Source organism: Pyxicephalus adspersus, chromosome 9 (assembly GCF_032062135.1).
Source record: "Pyxicephalus adspersus chromosome 9, UCB_Pads_2.0, whole genome shotgun sequence".
Lineage (NCBI taxonomy): Eukaryota > Metazoa > Chordata > Amphibia > Anura > Pyxicephalidae > Pyxicephalus > Pyxicephalus adspersus.
Genome location: NC_092866.1, coordinates 36750765 through 36773091, shown reverse-complemented (window position 1 = coordinate 36773091; position 22327 = coordinate 36750765). Strand labels below are relative to the sequence as shown.

At 37.6% G+C, this 22327-nt stretch overlaps 1 protein-coding gene across 5 annotated transcripts in view; it reads right to left on the bottom strand.

Moving 5' to 3' along the window:
• ATL3 (atlastin GTPase 3) overlaps positions 1-22203 on the bottom strand; it is a 29289-nt gene extending 7086 nt beyond the window's left edge. The window contains exons 1-7 of one of the 5 annotated variants that reach the window (XM_072421446.1): positions 22032-22203; positions 11906-12114; positions 10035-10178; positions 9804-9908; positions 8447-8497; positions 7897-7953; positions 205-297 (exon numbers count right to left, since the gene is read on the bottom strand). In XM_072421446.1, the coding sequence (XP_072277547.1) occupies positions 205-297; positions 7897-7953; positions 8447-8497; positions 9804-9908; positions 10035-10178; positions 11906-12112 (657 nt within the window). In that variant the 5' untranslated portion in view covers positions 12113-12114; positions 22032-22203. The other 4 variants (XM_072421445.1, XM_072421444.1, XM_072421447.1 and 1 more) reach the window with 4 other exon arrangements.
• Between the last annotated feature and the right edge of the window lie 124 nt (positions 22204-22327).

The following is a 22327-nucleotide window of genomic DNA, read 5'->3' as shown; positions in this document are numbered from 1 at the left end:
ATGACAAAAACTGTCACAATTAGTGCACAACAATGCACTGATAAATGAAGTCCATGATGATAATTTAAAAAATAGATCAATTAATTAAATCAGGAACTCTCAGTTAGATGTAGTAGGAACAATCATTTTGATGAACAGGACATGACAACATATGCAGCAAGCAGACACATACAACAACCCCTTTAATGCAGACAGAGCACATACCCGCAACCTCTTCTCTAGGAACTTTGCACCACCTTCTGCTCCATAGGGATATTCATAAGGAAAGCTCCAATCTCTAACCAAAAACATAAGAGTCTGTGTAAAAAAAAAAAAAAAACACAAATGTAACGTGATTTTTTAAAAAAATCTTCCATGCATTTCATTTCAAACCAAACAATTGCTAGATAAAGATATACAAAATTAAAATTTCACTACACTAATTAATGTGGTAAAAAATGGATATTTTACCAAAATTGGACTAGGTACATGATAGGGAGTCCAAATTGTGGGTGACTCTGGATGAATTTTTACCCATGCACCCTTTTGTCTCTTTTATGGGTACAACCCCAGACAAGGTTGTTACCTCCCCAGAGTCCACCATCAGTGATACATACCCTGATGATTTGGGATGAATTGGTGCGACATAAATTTTTATCATCTTAACCTAGCCCTTTATTTCCACTTTTTGATAATCTAGGGTAATCTAGATTTCCCTGCAACTATGGAATCCACCAGATTTCTGGCTTGGAACGTTGAGGATGCACCTACACTTGGTGAAATTTTAAGAAAAAAAGTGAATTACCTACCTCCTATATCTGATCTAGATATCCCTCAGGATCTCTCTCCAGGGTACTGCATGGTTAGCCTATCGCCAAATACAACGCTATGTAACTTCCCTGAACCATACATCTAATGTTAACAGACAACCAACAGACTTTGAAAAGCTTCTGTTTCAAGGGACTAAGGTTGTACATGGGGTATCCACCATATATGCAATTTTACTGAGCGAACACAGACAGGGACATGCCTTTTTTATTAGATGCTGGGAAAAAGACCTAGGCCTCACTCTTACGAAAGAAAGCCTAGAAGAATTCTATAATTTAAATTATTCAGATCTAATAAAGACCAGAAGAGATGTTACAAAATATTTAGTAGGTGGTATAGATGCCCCATGGATATCCATCAGTTTGATTCTGCATACCCAGCAAAATTCTGGAGATGTGATCACCCCCAGGGCTCTATGCTTCTTATCTAGAGTTCCTGCCCAGCAATAGAAAGCTTATAGGATAAGATATTTAAAATCTACAACCATATTATGGGAACGGATATTACACTGCACCCAAAAATCACACTCTTGGCTATGTTACCTGGCTTCTATAAAACTATTGAGAGGTCTCCTTCGACATTTTTTATTGTAGCAGGCCAGAGAGCAATAGCTAGACAATGGGGCTCTACGATAGCTCCCTCTATTGCTGAATGGATGTGTGAAATTAATGAACTTGAAGCTATGGAATCTCAAATATTATCCAAGCTTATATGAACTAATTTGGTTTTTAGATGTTACCTGTAATTATGTGTACATATATGGGACGTTTACTTAGCTTTGTATTTTTGATGAGAAATAAAAGGTTGTGTTTTGTGCTATATTCCCCCTCCACCTATTTCCTCATTATTTTGTTTCTTTTGTACCTTCAAAAAATTTGTTTTTTTGTTCCGTCCTTGTGTTTTATACAGTATTTCTCTTGTATTTTTTACGATGTGTTATTATAATTTTGTTTATCATTCAAAAAAAAATTTAAAAAAAAAATCAGTTCCTAAACAGTGAAACCTGTTATTAATGCACAAACATTTTAATTGTTTGCTATGGAGTAAATACCGATACCCCCCATTTTTTTTTTTTGTTTGCACCATTGATATTTCTACTGTATTCTTTTTTTATAAGTGTAAGTTACAACTATATACTGCTGATTTTTTCCTAAGGCTGGGTCTACATGGACGTTTTGTAAAAAGGCATGTAAACGTTCCTACTGCGTTTATAAGCGTTTTTATGCACTTATTCTAACGTTTTAAAACTTTTTTTTAAATGCTGGAAAAAGCTGAAAAACGTCTATGCCGCGTTTATCCGCGTTTTACCGCGTTTACCGTGATTCTACAAGCGTTTTAGCACTTGGTAGAAATGCAAACTGTGACCCTGGGCAGTGATTTCTGCAAGTACAGGAAGTACATACATCTCTGCATACATGTGATAATGTGATCATGCAACAGTACAGTGACAAATGTAACAGTATACAGGGAAAAGAGTGAAAAGAGTGCAACGTTAAGCACAAGACAATGACTACACACACGTGATAATGAATGACATCATTTGCAGGTGTGAATAGCACCAAAAGCAAACACAATGGCAGACAATTTCACACGTGCCAGGCATTGGTGTTATTTTTAACAGCATAGTACATGTAATTAATCATGCATGACACATGGAATAGTGACACAGGACACAGGCTATTGTTAAAACGTTTGTAAAAGCCTCCATTGAAATCAATGGAAGCTTTTTTATTGACAATTTCTAGCATGCATAAACGCAGGAAAACGCTCCCATTAAAATCAATGGACGCATTTTCCCGCGATTTACCAGCGTTTTAATTTTTTAAACGTTGCAAGCAACGTTTAAAATAAAGCTCGGAAACGTCCTGGTGTAGATTAGCCCATTGGAATGCATGGGGACTTCAAACAAGGGCTTTAAAAGCCTCAGGTTAAACGCTGGGGAAACAGTCCGTGTAGACTAAGCCTAAGGTAACTATATCCAAGCATTGTACGGTCTGGTTTTATACTTAGGCTTAATCCATGTTCCATTTAGAAGAACTGGAGGCACAAGAAATTAGTGCATCCTGATTGTGTGATTACCATGACAGCCTTTCAAACCTTCTTAATGTACTTTACTTGGGTTAGAATTATATTTCATTTAACCAAGATCAGACGGACAAATTTGCCTATTAACCTGTGAGTGTTTAAACATAACTTTATGAATACACTCCCAGAAATAGGTCAGCTGACTTGCTCAAAGCCTAAAAGCTTTTTCCTTTGGAGGGTATATTTAAAGAACGTGTGAAGCAAATTGGTGAACAGCAAATGCTATAATGTAAAGACTGCATGTGTAGTTATTAATATTCACAACCTAATCAGAAATCTGTGCAATCAATCAGGTTTTACACAGCTTCTTATACAAGGGGTAGGGGGGTCACTTTATAAATGAATAATGTATCTTTCGATCTGCTGTGTCAATCATTCATGTTCCAAAGCAGGTATGAAAATAGTAAAAATTATGATTATGAAAGCAGCTCCAGTCACCCTAATACTAAAAACTGGGTACAGTAAGCTTTCTGTATGAGAGACAGCAGGAAACCTGAGTGGGTGTATATAAAAATAACTGGTCTGCATTAAAAATAGGTATGTCATAACAGTTACCAAATCACTGTAATTGATAAACTAGATTCCTTTAGAGAGAAGTTTTCAGTAAAGATATATAGGCAGTTTTTTTTTTTTTTTTAAGAATGGGCTTTGGGTTTGGATATCAGTTTTACTACTTGGCTTCTAAATATTTTAAATTCTGTCCTTCCTATGTTTTCCAGATCAGTAAGTAACTAGGTTGTCAAATGTGAATCCTGATGCTTGTGCACTAAATCTTACTTTGTGTCACAGGTCTATCTGTGGAGAACTGTGAAAATCTATACCAGCAACTGGTTTTCAGGCCTATAAAATATATGAAGACTTGAACTATGAATCTCAGCAAGATCCAAATACTGTTCCTGAGCAGGTTAAGACATTAAAAAATAAAGTTATGTTAGTTTGCATTTTAAGATTGCCATTAAAATTTTTAAAAGTTGTAATACAATTGACAATCAAAATCTGATTCTTTCAGTTTTCAGGCATGAATTTTAGATCACATTTTCAATACAGGGACAGCAGTACGTGGTTTGGCCACTGATGTTTTGATGTCGCTGTTTTGCAGAAACAGCTGTTAGGTCTTGCTTACTGCACTAAATAAACGTTGAGACGTCCCTGCTGCCTGCTCTATGGAACTGTGCCACATGTCCACGGGTGCTGCGAGGGGAAGGCTGGCCTGTGTGTGGAGGTTAGTAAACCTTTAAAAAATCCAGAATTTTTGAAAATCCAGCACTCCTCGGGTCCCGAGGTTGCTGGATTTTTGAATGTCAACTGTAGTATGTCACAATGGCTCAGAATTTATTTGATTGGGAAACAGCTGGGAAAAATTAGGATTGACAAAGCACCAGGGCCTGATGGATTACATCCACATGTCCTCAGAGAGCCAGGCTCAGTTATTTCAAAGCCATTATTTCTAATTTTTAGAGACTGTTTATCACTGGCAAGAAACCGATTGATTGGCGTAAGGCTAATGTGGTTCTTATCTTCAAAAAGGAAGCAAAGTCATTACCAGGTAACTACAGACCCGTTAGTTTAACGTCCATAGTTGGAAAGGTCTTAGAGAGTTTGATAAAGAACCACATAGAGGAGTTTCTGCTAGAAAATAATATTTTAAGTGATAGTCATCATGGCTTCAAGAAGGATAGAAGTTGTCAAACAAATTTACTCTTTTTATGAGGAAGTAAGTAAACAGGTAGACAGTGGAATAGCAGTTAATATAGTGTACTTGGACTTTGCTAAAGCATTTGACATTGTACCCCACAGACAGTTACCGTATTTTTCGGACTATAAGACGCACTTTTTCTTCCCCAAAACTGGGGGGGAGAGAGGGCAGAGAAGGGCAACTAAATTAATAAAAGGAATAGAGGAGCTCAGCTATGAGGAGAGATTAGCTGAATTGAATCTATTCTCCTTTGAGAAGAGACGTTTAAGAGGGGTTATGATCACCCTGTACAAATATATAAACGGTCTATATAGAGAACTCTCTTCCCCATTATTCACTTTGAGATCATTAAAAAGAACAACAGGGCACTCTTTGTGTCTGGAGGAAAAGAAGTTTAAGCTCCAGATAAGGAAGGGATTCTTCACTGTAAGGCCTGTAAAAATGTGGAATCGGCTCCCTCAGGAAGTAGTTTCAGCAACTACTATAGATTGCTTTAAGAAAAAGTTGGATGCTTTTCTAGAAGCAAAGAATATTACTGGGTATTAAGGCTTTAAAGTAAAAATAACAGTGACTGTTGATCCAGGGAACACCTGATTGCCTCATGGAATCAGGAAGGAATTTTTTTCCCCTGTTGAAGCAAATTGTACCAGGGTTCTTTTTGCCTTCCTCTGGACCAACTATGTCTTATGGGGTTTTTGATGAACTTATGTCTTTTTTCAACCTAACCTACTATGTAACTTTGTATATGTATGATAATTGAAGTTGCACTACAAAATTGTGGTGGACAAGAACATTCAAATACAAAAAACACTTTTATAAATCAAAGAGTTCTATGCAGGAATGCAAACGCTATATACAACTCCTGTCTTGTTGCTCTTAGGGTATTAAAGAATCTGATGCAGCCCAGGACAGTTTTGCCAGGATTATTACTTCCAGAAAAAAATTATGTAGCCTTCCATGTGGATATATGAAACATTAAATCTCCAGCTATCCCTCCTACTGCATCATACTATGCCTGCAATTCATTTCATGGACTGTTTAGCAAGGAGAACCAATTGGAAGTTGTTCCTGCATACAACAAGCAGTATTAGATTCTACAGATGCTTGGACACAGACTTATAAGATCAAAAATGGGATAGCAAAACGTGTATTTCTATTGGGTAAACCACCACACAGCTTCACATGTTGAACAGACAGAATTTATCATGACTTTTAATGTGGAATTCAACTCCGCTGACAGCATCAATAAATTCATGTTCATTAATAATGTGGGTCCTCACTGGTGGTTGCTTTACATCTGTTGAGGCAATATTGCTGTCTGTACGTACATAGTATTTGCATTTGTAACCTTTGTAATTTTGCTATATATTACAGAGATGTGTAGTTATATAGTTTAAAAAACATTATTTTTACTTTTGAGATATATTACACTCTTTTTGCATTGATTGTTTTGTTGGCATGCTAACCTATAATTATTTACAAACCTGTTGATATTTGGGTGGTGAGCAAGCACTATTTGAAAATAGCACCCCCTATATGCATGTCTCTTACATTGCTCTGTTTGTGGTGAGCAAAGTTAATTTATACTAGTTCATTGTCATTTCTACAAAGTGAAAGTACTAAGTATGAGTCGACAACTTAAAAAGGACAAACTAATATACAGTAGAAGTATAAATAATTGGAAAACAATTACTACCCAGTAAAAAAAAGTCTTACAAGTATAAAAGGATATCCCAGATAATATTATTTGGCTATACAACAACAATACATTAACCAGAAATAATGAGACTATTCAAATGATTTTTTTACATTTCTTCAAAATAATAAAAGAGGCAGAAATAGATTACTTGACAATATATTGTAGAATTCAGTAATTGGTCCAATCTAGGATCTAGCGAGGCATGTTTAAGCAAGCAAAGAACAAGTTCCATATTAAAGCATATGAGAAAAAAAAAAAACAGAATATTGGATGTTAGATGTAATTTTAAAACGATTTTCATGCCAAAGTAGTTTTACAACTGCTCATGAGGCATGTCCATTGGTTTCTGTGTTCTTCAATGCGAGATAACTGCTATGAGGACAGGTTTAACCTGCACTGTCACCCACTGGTAAAATCTAGAATTTCAGCAAAACAGTACACAAAGTTTGCCTCTAGGTTTTTTTTTTTTTTAACAAGACAAGAATGACAACTTGCTAAGAAATGCATTTGTAAATGCATTACAGGCCACTATTTATGTGAACTAAATACACTTAAACACACTAGGAGCACCTATTTGCATAAAAAAACAAATATATAGCCTTTTATTTTAGAGCAAAAAACAAATTTCATACGGTTAACTGAAAGGCTACTATGACTACTAGCTGCTGATTCATCATCACATGTAGGCAATAAACAGATGTACGGTCGCGGCTCCTTTTGTTTTTATAATTCTCCTTGCTAATCAAGAAAAAGATCACTGCAGAAAATATTAATCATTGACAATATAATGCCAACATTTGTTTTTCATTTTGACAGCATAGTTTCAAATTTGCTAATCAGGGATTTTTCTACCTGTAGAGATTTCTCCTCTTCTCTTTGTTGCCTGTGAACCCCCCCATGTCCTCACACTTCCCACCCCCTATCCCAATGAAGTGCTTCAGTTTCAACTACATTTGCCATTCCTTTTACTCAACAACTGCTCCTTCATGATCACTAAAGACTTGTAACCTCCCCGCTCCTTAGAACACCAAAAAAAAAAAAACCTGTACATAGACTAGGACCGCCTACGTATGCCCAAAATGTTGTTTCTTTTTTTTTTTTTAAATACATTTCTCACCAAGCTGACCAACACCCCACCCCTCAATGATGACAAATGTCCAACACCCCCCGCACGGACAGTCACCCATCTTAGTTCCCCTTCCCCAACACATATTCCCATTGGCTACTTCACCCCTGCATGACACCCGTCCTGTAAAAAAAAAAAAAAAAAAGCTTAATGCCAACCAAACCTCCAACAATGATGTGGATTAGGCCATCTATCACTGCCTCTATCCTGCATTATACACTACAGTGCCTGCTAGGTTTACTCTGCTATGTTTCCTTTTACCCAGGAGCAGCAAAACCCAAGAAACCGGACCATCATACTATCTGATTTCCACTCCTGCCATCATACCCTCTGTATGCCCACTCTTTTTACTATAAAGCAGTTTAGCATCGTTTGAGAAATCCCCAACCTTAATGTTCTAAAACAGGCACACTTTTATTAGTAATACAATAAAATGTGATGAGATTCAACGCTTTGATGTTAATTTTGCTCATTTTTTTTTACCTGAAAAGGCTTTAGGAAGATCTCATCCATTGCAAGTCGTCCATATTCAGTGAAAAGCTGAAGAGTAATAAAAATGACTTTTAGATATTGCGTTTTCATAAACCTTTTTTTTAACATGCTTCATGCATTGTGTAATTCAACACAGAAATGCTGCAGTAAACCAATGTATTCTAAAGTTTCATATTTTTGAAGTTTGACTCATTTTTCACAAACTAAAATTACATAAACTGAATCAATTGCACTTTTGATTTTAGTTCAATTCCAATGACTCCTGTTGTGTTCAATAGTGATGTAGGGGTCAGGGGGAGGAGCTACTTATTGCTGCAGGTTTCAAATAGGTCTCAGGGGGCTTTTTCTCCTTAACTGCATTTGGTGGTGTGGACAGTGGGACAGTTAAATATATTTACCATTATCTTAGTAACAGAGTCCCTTTAGGTTCAGACATTTTCTTCAAGGATTTTATTTACTAACTAAACATAAAAAACTCCATGAAACTTTGTGCCAAACAAAAATGGATTGCTCTCCTATTAACAATTAGTAATACACTCACCTGCAGCTGTTGTAAATCATCCTCTTGTATATTTTGGGATAAATTGTAGATCTGTAGTGATACCCAAACAAACAAAAAAATGTACAATGATCAACGAGAGGAAAATAAATGCAAAGAAGAAAGAATTCCATATTTGTCACTAAACTTTTTTTTTTGTATCAGTAGTCTCCCCAGCTCCTTTTAGCCGGGCGCACCACCCATCAAAATACAGGGGCCACCACAATTTCTGGGTTGAACACTGTTGTATGAACACACAAGATTATTTTGGCAGTATAACTGCAGACAAGTTAGAAAGAAGATTAGAGGTCGGCTTTACCTAGAGAAAACACCTAAATCTCTAGAAATGTAATCTAAGTGAAAAGCTAAAGTAAAACAAGACTTCACAAAACATCACTGAATACCTAGAAACATAACACTGCACCTTATTGCAACATTTTTTGTCATGCAAACATATTAATCTTAAACCCATGGCAACTGAATTCCATTAGACAGCTAGAGCTCCCTTTATCTGAGATGGAACGGGGGACTCAAGAAAAACAGAGCCAGGAGAAGCTAGGACAGCTGGATAGGACCCTGCCTGGCTGACATGGGACCACTGTGAAGCTTCAACAGACAAAGACTCAAGATCAAGTGCCCATCTTTCCATTGTGATCCCTAATGCCCGAGTCCTATTTGCTGAGTAAATTGTGAATCGCTCCTGCTGAAGCAAGTAACTTTTAGTGTGTTCTTTTGTATACATTGTTCACTTGCTTGTTCACTGGTGCCATTGTTCACTTGCTAGGAAGGGTTAGATAGTGCATGCATGTGTGTGCATGTATGCATAGTTTTGATCTCTGTATGTTTTGTTGTGTCTTCCTAAAACTCTGAATAAATTGTACCATTTATTGTGGAGTAAAAAGCATAAGAGCTTCAAAACAAGATGTGTTTTGGACTTTACTGAGAGAACTACACAGTTAGCTATACAAGTATATAGCAAAAAAATTTGCTACCAAGCAAAGCATATTGCTCTTAGGTACAATAAAGCCTAATTTACAAAGACTTAATAATAAGACATTTCAAGAGAAAGGTCATAGTAAAATCTGCTTTAAAAAATATCTCTTTTTTTAGCTCTAACATATACAAATGGATATAAAAATGTATTAATTTACATGGAATTGTGTTTGAGTGTTGCTATTCCTACAGGGAGCGATAAAAATAATTGTTTTCATTGTTACCTAAAAGCTAAACGTATATTTAAAAGAAAAACCAGGGATGTTTTGTCATCTGCAAATTCCCTTTTAGCTCCTGTCTTAAAAACACAATAGAGATTTAAAAAGAGATGTAAAAAAATAGAAATCATGACCTGTGACCACCTTACCTGAATGGAGCTTGTCATGGTGCTTAGAGCAAAAATAGTGGCACAATCCTTAACTGTGGACTGACTGTCAAATGCTCCCTGTGTGTCCATTAGGACAACAGCAACCTGATTAACAAGAGCAAAAGTAGGGCGGTTAAACAAACCTACATTCAAGCTAAAAGTCAGGATAATGCTATAATGTTCCAAAACTGAGACAGCAAACATATTTGATGACAAAATTAGTTATCTCACCTCCTTACCATCCGGCTTCCTCACGGTGAAGACCTCATTCCAGATTTGAATGCCTGTGGTATCAGGTTCTGATCCCCCTTTCCAAGAAAAGCCTGTAAGAGGTTCATCATCCTCTCCCAACCAAATCCTACGATTGCCATCTTTCTGTAAAGGCACAGTATAGATGCTATAATATGCATCACATGAGGTAAAACATGAACAATAAAGACATCCAAACAGTAATGATGCATTACATATGCAGATATCTGTTACATAGTAGGTTAGGTTGAAAAAAGACATAAGTCTATCAAGTTCAAACACTAGGGAAATAAACATATCCCAGATATAAAACCCTATAAGACATAGTTGGTCTCGAGGAAGGCAAAAAAAACCCTGGTACAATTTGCTTCAACAGGGTAAAAAAAAAAAAAAACAGTCTCTGTTATCTTTGCTTTTAATCCTTAATACTCATCTGTGCTTCTATAAAAGCATCCAACTTTTTCTTAAAGCAATCAATAGTAGTTGCTGAAACTACTTCCTGAGGGAGCCGATTCCACATTTTTACAGGCCTTACAGTGAAGAATCCCTTCCTTATCGGGAGCTTAAACTTCTTTTTCTCCAGACGCAAAGAGTGCCCTCTTGTTCTTTGTAATAATCTCACAGCGAATAATGGGGAAGAGAGTTCTCTATATTGACCGTTTATATATTTATACAGGGTGATCATATCCCCTCTTAAATGTCTCTTCTCAAAGGAGAATAGAATCAGTTCAGCTAATCTCTCCTCATTGCTAAGCTCCTCTATTCCTTTTATTTGTTTAGTTGCCCTTCTCCACACTCTATCCAATTCAACAATGTCCTTTTTGTGAACTGGTGCCCAAAACTGGACTGTAGATTCCAGATGTGGTACTGACCAATGCTTTGTACAGGGGCAGGATTATCTCTCCATCTCTGCAGTCTATTCCTCTTTTAATACAAGAAAGTACTTTACTAGCTTCAGATATTGCAGCTTGGCATTGCATGCTGTTATTAAGTCTATGATCTACCAGAACCCCCAGATCCTTTTCCATTTCTGACTCCCCCAAATGTATTCCCCCTAGACAGTATGAAGCATGCATGTTGTTAGCCCCCAAGTGCATAACTTTACATTTATCCATATTAAATGTAATTTGCCACTTGGCTGCCCAATCAAAGAGTTCATCCAGGTCTGCTTGTAGATTATAGACATCCTGTATGGACCTAATTCCATTACAGAATTTCGTGTCATATGCAAACACAGAAATGGTACTTTTAATCCCAAACTCATATCATTTATAAAGATGTTAAACAGTAAAGGTCCCAACACTGAACCCTGGGGTACACCACTAATAACTTTAGACCATTCAACTCCCTGGATTTGGTCTTTAAGCCAGTTCTCATATCCATTTACAGATTGACTTTTCTAAACCTATTGACCCTAACTTGCATATTAAACGTCTGTGGGGTACGGTGTCAAATATATCAACTGCTATTCCACTGTCTACCTGTTTACTTCCTCATAAAAAGAGAGTAAATTTGTTTGACAACTTTGGTCTTTTTGAAGCCATGCTGACTATCACTTATAATAATACTTTCTAGCAGAAACTCTTCTATGTGGTTCGTTATCAAACTCTCTAGAACCTTTCCAACTATGGACATTAAACTAACGGGTCTGTAGTTACCTGGTAATGACTTTGTTAAAGCAGATCAATTACCAAATTTTTTGCTTTACATAAAATGGTGGTTAACCTTTTTGTGTAGGTTTTTTTTACACATATACTACATATGATATATACTATATTACACACACACACACACACACACACACACACATATATACATAAATACATATGCACACACAAAGCTAGAGGTATCACCTGGTTGTACATATATCTCAGCATGAAGTCAAGCAAGAAAGACTTTCCCTTCCGAAAAGCACCAGCCACTGATACAACAACTACATCCAGATCTCTAATATGATCTTGAAGAAGAACAGAAGCCAATGCCTCTTCATCCAACTGAAATGAATGATCATCCTTCTGCACTATAACAATCTGGACTGGGCCAGGGGTAGATGGTGCCATAGCTGTATATATAGAAGAAAGAATACAATGACAAAACAGAAAAAAGTGTGCCTGTTCAAAAAAAAAAAAAAAAATCATTAGAAAGCTGCAACTAGTAAAGTCTATACAATATGACACAAAACAAGGTCTGTGAGGAAAAAGAAGACATGCCTGATGGTAGATCCACATCAACCAAAGTTTTTGTTATTGGGACCTTAGATTTTATTGGCTTAGTAACTAATATAAGGATATTTATTTGTTAACCCCTACAATAAGTCATCGCATTCCTCGGGGGTTCTTGAAAGTATGTCTGGTAAGAGCCTCCTGCTGTCCACCTTTAGATTAAATGAGTATAATCTAAATGTCAGCAACTAAGGAGACCACAGGGTTCCTTCTTCATTGACTCATCTCGATGCACAGTAATAAACACAAAATCCCCCACAACACCAACATTCAACAAAGGCCTACGAGAAATTAAAATTTAAGAAGAATACAAGCGTTTTTAAGAGAAAGACAGCATTACCAAGTAGCAAGTTCAGGTTAGCAGCTGCAACAATAAAATCAGTGAACAGTTTTGTACACGGTAGAGGAAATGTTGTACCACAAATCTGACTCATAGCACAGAGCCACCAATGTATTTTTGTCAAACTATACCTTATATAAAGCAGAATAGGGAGGACACAACGATGTGAAGAAAGAGCAGAAAGATTTGGAGTAAGACAAGAAAAAAAGAATAAAAGAGGCGATCAAAGTGGACAAATACAATTCAGACACTGAAAACAAGATACTTTTTTGGCTTATTGCTATATTTAATTGACCTAATCTAATTAAATTTACAAAGTAAAGTAAATAAAATGCAACCAAATAAAAGCATTTATAAAAACCAATCCATAACACTGCACGAACTGTCTGCAGAGATTATTATTATTATTAATAAACTTTATATAGTGCCAAGACAATATGCAATGCTGTACATTAAATAGGGGTTACAAATGACAGACAGATACAGACAGTGACACAGGAGGAGGAGAGGACCCTGCCGCAAAGAGCTTACAATCTAGGAGGTGGGGGGAATTAACACTTTTTCAAAGGAACAAATTAAAATTAACATAATTAATATTTTACCAAGAGCATCTGAAAAGGTTTCGATTGTACAGGAGCAAAGGAAGCTGGTACCCAGAGTAACTTTAATGCTCTATATTTTACATAATGTAAAAGTGCATTTTTATTAATTTTTAACTCTGTTCTAATGTAAAAAAAAAAAACAATTGTAGTGAGATTGGCACTCATTTTTTTACATTTGGAGAAAGACACATCAGGAAGAACCCAGAAGAAAGAAGATGGCGACGATGGAAGGAATGGTGAGCCCCAGAACTAGAAGGAAAGCCTCATTTAGCTTTTTTTCAATTCTAATAAATCAAAGCTGTTGTTTGTGTTACCACATTTAGCCTGTTCAATATGCACCGCAGGTAGCCACTGCCAGCTGAGTAAAGTAACAGGCTTACAGCCTGATACTTTCATTAGTTAGAAGCTTATAACTAATGTAAATTTTAGGCTTGCAAGCTTGTTGTTAAGGTAATGTGTTCCAAATGGGTCCCTGTATCGTCCATAACAAATCTGTATATGGCAAGCAATTCAACTAGCCCTAGAGGTAACGGCTAACATAACACTAATTTATCACTAGAACTAGCTAGACTTAGAACATGTGGGTACAGAGCCACTACACCATCCTGCTGACCTGCCGAACAATTACCAACTCTTGCATACATTACAAAAACACAAGATCTGCAGGAACTGTACTACACAAAGAGCCATAATTGTAAAGATGTTCATCTTTCATGTTCATTTTACATTCACCAGTGTTTAATATAGCGGAAATAGTTGGTAACCCATGAAAGGGTTCAGTATTAGGCTGTTTAAAAGGTGCCTATACGATGTAAAAAAAATGCAAAGAAACCTCTATTTAATCCAATCTACTACATGACCAACCTAAAGCATTCCTTAACCCTAAAATAAAAAAAAAAAATTGCAGCTCACCAGTCTTTGGATGCAATGGTCACATTAGTCCCCCCCACCCCGTTTCCCCTTTATTTTCACCAAGTGATCCTGCCAATACCATGCATCAATGTACTATATTTAAAGAGAGGTAGTGGTATACCCTTAGGTTGCTGTCGTCATTTTGACTGAAAATACCTCCACCTCTCCATTGTATAGGGTGAAGGTGTTTTTCAGCAGTTTTATTTTGGTTCCATCAACAGGTAGTTACAATGACATTGGATTTCTTTCAGAATCAACAGAAAATGTATTAAATCTGAAAAAAGAAAAGGAAATGCAGCCCCCTACACCCTAAGTACATGCAAGCTGCAATATAATATATTATTGAGTTTGGAAAGTTAAACTATGATCGTTATTAAATACATTGCTCAACCCAGAAAATGTTTTAAGCTGGGTGGGAAGAAACTGTGGGCGAGTGGAAGCCACCGAACTGTGACCCAACTTACCAGTAACCACCCAAAAACTGCAGGGTGGTTGCTGAAAAGTGCCGGGTGGTGCACCCAGCTAAAAGGGGCTGGAGAGAACACTGAAATAAATAATTTTAGGGTTAAGGAATGCTTTTGATAATGATTCATATATGCGTTTTATTATAGTGTATGCACAATGTTCTGCAGTTTTACCAGATTCCCTGTGACAAAGTCTGACAAATGTCTGTTGATCCTACCAGAGATTCCACCTAATGGAGCTTCTTGGGATAGGCTGTAACATTTACGTAGGTTATGTCAGTGTGTTCTACAGTGGGATGAAAATCTTTTGCAGGGTGTGTGACTAACAACATTGTCACTACTGATTCACAGGCCAATTAACACCTGGCTTGACAACATTGCCTCCATTTCTGAAACTTTCCCACTGAAGCTGCAGTCTGAAAGATGATGACATTATGTCACTGCAATAGACACATAAATGCTAAGAACTTGAAAAACTACTTACAGCAGAAATGACTTCCTTCCTTTCCTTAATGACTTTTCGATAAATCCCTAGATCCATTTCATTTTCTGTGTGCTCTAGGAAACAAACCTCTTTTTTTTCCCCTCCTCTGGATTTAGTAGGCCTTTCTCAGCTTTTAAAACTATGCAACAAACATTTCCGTGCCCATTACTAACTAAGGTGTGGCCCTCACCACCCCTTCCCAAGTAGAAAGGCAGCCTAAAAGTAAAATTGCTTAAAACAGATTGCTTTTGATAATGATTCATGATTTAGATGGCACAATACCAACATCTGCCTGTTAAATTCTGTAGCACAAACGCCACAAACTCCCAGTAAGAAACCACTTACTCTTTATTGTTACATGGTCTGCTGTATCTCCAGTCTTCAATGTATTATGTGCTGTATAATTAATACTAATACCTAGTAAAATAAAGCTCTACCATACACCCACACTGCAATGTGCTGCCTTGGATACAGCCATGCACACACTTTATAATGAATCATCTTGACATATATTTATTATCTCACACATACGTGTTAAACCTGGTCTAAACTATAAGCCATAAGGCTTCCTGAAAAAAAATTGCATAGAGCTGGGAAACAGAGAAAGGAAATAAAGCTGTGTAGATATTTATGCCACCTAAAAACAAATACTAACAATATAAGCAATGGTGTTTAAAGAAAACTTATTTCTTATATAACCAGTGGAAATTTTATTTTCTTCTGGTGCCGCTCATAGCTTCCAGTGGAAATACTGATGGCTGAGCTGTGCCAGACCAAAAAAAACAAGTTTTGCATTAGTGTTTTCATACTTTTGAGGTCAGTGATCTAAGTGCTGAAGCCAGAACATCTGCATGATAGGCAGTAAGTTATCATTACAGCTTAGAAATGACAGCCACCCATAATTTTTTCACATTGGGTGTACTTCAATTCTGAAAGTGTTCATGGTGCAAACATATATGCATAGAAATTAATGATATATGCATTCTTAAGTGTTAACATTTATTACTATGAGCATGTTACTTCAATGCACACTGATGCACACCTTAAAGTAGCGTAAAATAATTGCCAGGCACTTTTGCCATGGACATTATTCAAATAGAGGTAGAGTTACACCTGTGGAGCATAAGGACATGTTTGATCACATGAACATATCAAAGGTCTAAGAAGCTACCAGCCATAAACTTTTAATAAATATGGTGATCTGGATCCTAGAATTTGCCATGTGCTAACCCAACCACCACACAGAAGGTCTGTACACTTGTTCTGGTGGGAGCAGAAAACTCACAATTTAATTTAAATTTAATGTTAAAGAACGCTTAAAATGTGTGCACCAACCTATGCAGGACTAACAGGCAGACTTTACCATTGCCCTACCCAAAAGAATATATTTACCTTTGCTTTCAATTGCACTCTAGCAACAAAAACCTTGGTATGTTCCAATCCACCATTCAGTTCAATCAATGGAAACAATGGAAAGTTCTGAGTAAGCTACAAGATGCTTGAGGCAAGCCCTGGATTCTTTGAGTAACAGGGCTGATAAGTTTACCACTGGTACATGATCCTCACTTCAATGTTATCCCCAGAATTGTTGTTTTGAGATGGGTGGGAAGAAGATGTAGACGGGTGGTCAGAAACTTGGCAAGACATCACATGACATATTTAGTGTTCCCAGTTGTTGTTGCCATAAGAATATAGTAACCTCAGTAAATGTCAGCTTTTTATCACCACCCCCTTATACTTTGCTCCAACTTTCTAAGGCCTTCTCTCTCATTTTTCTATGATCTTTGCATGATGCAGTGATGAACACAGATTTTTTTTTTTTGAAGCTGGGTGGGAAGAAATTGTGGAGGGTGGCCTTAACTGAATGAGATTCAGTGTCACTTAGTTACATAGTCAGTTAGGTTGAAAAAAGACATGTCATTAGGAGTCAAGCACTAGAGAAATAAACATACTTCAGACAAAAACCCTATAGACATAGTTGATCCAGAGGAAGGCAAAAAAATCCCTGGTACAATTTGCTCCAACAGGGGAAAAAAATGCCTTCCTGATTCCATGAGGCAATCCGATGTTCCCTGGATCAACAATCTGTTACCTTTACTTTAAAGCCTTAATACCCAGTTATTTTCTGTGCTTTTAGAAAAGCATTTTCCGAAGAATACCTTCCTTATCCGGAGCTTAAACTTCTTTTGCTCCAGATGCAAAGAGTGCCCTCTTGTTCTTTGTAATGATCTCAAAGTGAATAATTGGGAAGAGAGTTCTCTATATAGATCATTTATATATTTACACAGGATGACCATATGCCCCCTTAAACATCTCCTCTCAAGGGAGAATAGATTCAATTCAGCTAATCTCTCCTCATAGCTGAGCTCATTCATTCCTTTTATTAGTTAAATTTCCCTTCTCTGTACTCTCTTTAACTCTACAATGTCCTTTTTGTGAACTGGTGCCCAAAACTGGACTGCATATTTCAGATGTGGTCTGACCAATGCTTTGTACAGAGGCAGGATTAGGTCTCCATCTCTGCAATCTATTCCTCTTTTAAAAAAAGTAAGTATTTGCTAGCTTTAGATATTGCAGATATTGCATGCTATTATTAAGTCTATGATCAACCAGAACATTTTCCATTTCTGACTTCCCCCAACAGTATTCCCCCTTAGCAGTATGAAACATGCATGTTGTTAACCCCCAAGTGCATAACTACATTTTTCAATATTAAATACCATTTGCCACTTGGCTGCCCAATCAAACCATACATTCAGGTCTACTTGTAGATTATAGATTGTCTGTATGGACCTAATACCATTACATAGTTTGGTGTCATCTACAAACACAGAAAATGGTACTTTTAATCCCAAACTCAATATCATTTATAAAGATGTTAAACAGTAAAGGTCCCAAAATTGAACCCTGGGGTACACTATCAATAACCTTAGACCATTCAAAGTATGAATTAACACAATATAGACACATGTATAATAATTAAATACCATTTTGACATCCTTCCCGGATCAGTCAGAACGGATCTATGATTGATCAGACATTATCACTATACAAGTCAAGGGAGGAGAGAACATTGGGGTGCTCCTCCCAGATCTCCTCTCCAAAGAACAGAACAGGCTCTGTGTGCATAGCTTTTGCTCCTTCATCTGTCACTGGCATTAATCATGAAAGATTGCAACAAAAATTTTATGTGTGTAAACTGCTTTGTAGTCTCCATCACAAACTCTTGAGACTAGTCACAAAATCCAAGTACAAGTGGAGACAGAGTGGAGCGTTGTCACCCTATAACAGGAAGTATCTGAACAGAGCTTTTACATGGCAGTACTTTCAGGGATTATTTCAATGAAGAATGTAGAATTAAAGGGATTTTACATTTATTACCATGGTAAACCTTACATAATTATAAATAATTACTTTAAAATGTTTTTTTTTTAAACATAGAACATTGCTATCTCTACAAAGCAAACAATAATTGCTTACCTAGTTCACTGCCCATGCCATTGAACACCACTGGGTTAAGGAAACAGCCTAAAGATCCTCAGCATCCAGCAGAAATCTGGGTGTGCTAACTGCCTGATCCCTTGCTGTGCATTGAGATAACTTAAACCAGTCCTTGTGTCATGTAAGAATGAAGGGTACAACAGAGGAAACCACAGAACACAACAGGATACACCGGCATTCAGCTCTCCCAGCAGTGTTGAATGCAGGAAGGTCTTGGGTCAGACTTTACTTATAAGCCCAGTGCTCTTCAGTGGTATATCTTGTGTGGCCAGTAAGTACGAATTGCCTCCTTTGCAGTGAGTTTTACAAATAGAGTTGCTTTAACAACAAATCCTTGTTTACTTTATCTGACAGAACAATGCAGCATGTAGTAGTTGTGTTATGGGATCATTTTCCCTGATTTGTTCCATGTCAATATATCTATTCCTTTGCATTTGGAGAAAAAAAAAACTGTGACACTTTAAAAGTCAGTCTGCAACATCTACTGCACTACTGTTGTTTGAAGGATTTACTACAACATCTGTGTGATTGTATCCTAAAAATGGATCCTACAAACTGGCAGATCCAGGTGCTTCACCCAAGGTTCAGAAAAGTTGATCTGACCATTGCATGCTTCAAATTCAGTCATCATATGACTGACTAATTCATCAGCTGCTTGAGATATTTTCAGATATCAACTGCTGGGCAAGTAAATCAGATTAGGTGTAAAACAGTTTAAAGAAAACTGGAAAATATGTAGGCTGACTTCTTCTGAGAATTCTAGCTGTCATACCAATCCAGTAGCTTCAATTATTTTGACTCACTAAATCGGTATGCAGATTAGGTGTTTTGACTTTATGTTCTCGGGGGTTGCTCTAAATCAGCCTTTAAGCATTGAAGATAGAAGAAGCCAACATCAGGCTTGTCAAGAAAAGTGTATATAGAGCTGTGTGACAAGTAGACATTTTAAATTTGAAGCCTTGGACCCTGTAGAAAACAATGTTATGCCACGTTATTGCATCAATCAATAATACAGGAGCATAAAGATCACACATTTTGACTGACAGACTCATGATCAAGTGGATTTTAAACAGATCTGTCTAAGCTCCCACTACAGCCCTATTCATGCTGGTATGTTGTCAAACTTAATCATTTTTCAATGCATATCTAGCACAATGCCAAATGCCTTGTCCATAGGTAGAAGCTGTCAGCTTCCAGGAAATTGTGATCTGCTGTGACTGCATTATTTGTCCTTTGCCACCTAAATAAAAAAAAGATATGTGGAGCAAAAAAAATTGCCAAATTCTCATTTCCACCCGTTGAAATATATCTTAAAGTGGAGCTTGATCAGACAGGTTATTAATGTAGAAAGTACATGCAATGTCCCTTCTGCAATAACCTGTCTTACCTGCCTGATCGCTTCGGGTTTCTGGAGACAAAGCTGAGCTGCGAAGTGTCAGATTTGGATGCCAAATAAAGCTTGCAATCCCGGCTTCACTTGCGTGCGATGCATGGGAGGTATATCATCCCAGCATGGTCAATCTGGATGGCCAAATTTGTCTCTGGGAAGTAGAAGAGAGGGCAGATGGTGGCATCCTGCGATGGAACGAGGATAGGGGAGTTGTGTGGCTTTAGTTCTGCTTTAAAGTGTATGTACAGTGCAACAAGCTGAGAGTAAACAATACAATAGGTTCATTTGCTTTGGTCTAAAAATGAAGAAAACAAGCTAAGGTTATTTTTAAACATTTTTAACAGCTTTGAAAATTTCAAAGGCATAAAAATGTGCTTTTAAAGTAAATATCCTTTAATGTGATATTTATGTAATCCACTTTAACAAAGTTATAGATCAGAATTTGGAAGAACACTGGTTGAGAATGGCTGTGCAAGATAATTTCTACCTGAGACCAACAGTGGTTCCCTGACACTGCTCATCAATCCGCCCTGGTGGATCAAAGGGCCAAGCGGATAAAACTGTTGTATGTTGTACTTTCCTTACAGAGGAGAGCACAATGGGGTGCCACTTACTCATCTTCCCCCTTCTCTATGGAATGGTTCTGCGTCTAAAGCAAAGGACTGTTTCCAGTGACAGAAATCTGACATCTGCCCCAAGTCTGTATAGGGCTTAAAGCGCAGCAGTCATGTTTGGTGCAGTTTGCTGCTTTGGGCGGTATGCTGCCATAGTGGGAACTTGTCCCTAAACATGTTTTCATTTAACTGCAGCTCGACCACACCTGCTAAAATTAAAGGCGTATCAGGACACCCTTATTCCTGACCTGCCATTATTCTTCAAGTCTTTGAAGTGTCAAGCATACACATGAGTACAAAGCTGTCATTGGACAGCTGACATCTCAGGGAAGTGACCATGAGACTTGGTAATTGGCTACTGACCTTTTGATCTCTATGAGGACAATAGATTCTATGGCTCTTCTCCCTGCCCGTCAGTCTAAGTTACTAATGACAGACAGGGTGGGAACAAGATTTTTTTTTTACGTGCCTGTTCAATCCGTTCTCTTACCAGGTGCAGATGAATAATAGTGTACGCAGGGCTGTATACATAGTGTGGTATATATTGTCCTATAGGGTGTACATACCAATTTATCATTCTGCCCTGTACCAAAACAAGGGCCTATTTTCTGAGCACAACGTAGGAGACTAAAAAATGCAGGAACAATTTAAAGTGAAAAAAGAGCACCAAACAACCATAAGAAGTGGCCTGGCACTGAAGGAAATTATTTCATATGTTGGTAACGATGTTATTGAAGTTCATCTCCAGCTACATCTTTAGATAGTTCTAAAGTGGAGTAAATTTAGATTTTATGATGTGTACTCTCAGGGACAACCCTTTTCATCATTTTTTGTTCTGGTGGCACTGGGAGGAGAAATCTCACAGAACAGAACGAGATTCTGGCAGCTCTTCTGTATTCAGTGTGTAGAAAGTTATCTGCATGAAGTGTGATCCCTGCCTGCACTGTAATATACAGATCTTCTTGTGTAGAACACACACAGCTACGTATCTCTATGTTGGGGGCTGTGCGGGCTCGGAGTTACATTTTGTAAACCTGCAGACATTCTATGAACTTCCATACAACAGAGCCCCTCGCTCAATAGATACAGCAACCCCTGACGATAGGTCTTATAAACATGGGGAAAGCACAGGAGAACGAGGAGCTATGCACACAGCAGTGGTTTTGCAGGCAGTGGGTCGCAGCTCTGAGGTGCTGGCGGGAGTCTCAGCCATATCCCCACAGCACTAGACACCCTCGGCTGTTGTCACACAGCGACACACATACACACCCTCACCACTGATAAGAAGCGGGAACCTGAGCCCAGCTCACCACCGACCTGTTGATTTCGGGGGGGAAATCCTGAAGCAGCGGACAGAGCACAGGGCGGGGAATACCTCTTGTCAGCAGGCAAGGCGGGCACAGACCTGTAGTTCCGAGCAGAATGATCACTTCTTAGTCACAGCACTCACCGCACAGTAATATGAACTACAACTCCCAAGGTGCATTGCGCCCCTTCATTTTATCTTCGCATCGTGCCTTCTTAGGCTTTTTACTTATTTTGTTTTAGCTGCATTCATAATTAGACGCTTAGTTGGCCATTCATTCTGTCGTGATGTCATAATTTCTTTAGTATAAAACCAATCCAGTTGTGGCATTTGACAGTTACGTGAATACTTATTAAAGTTTGTTTCGTGTAAAACAAAGCAGACGGGCGTAACCTGAATGTGCGCGTGCGTGCTTCTACAATGCAAACTAGGTCAGCCTC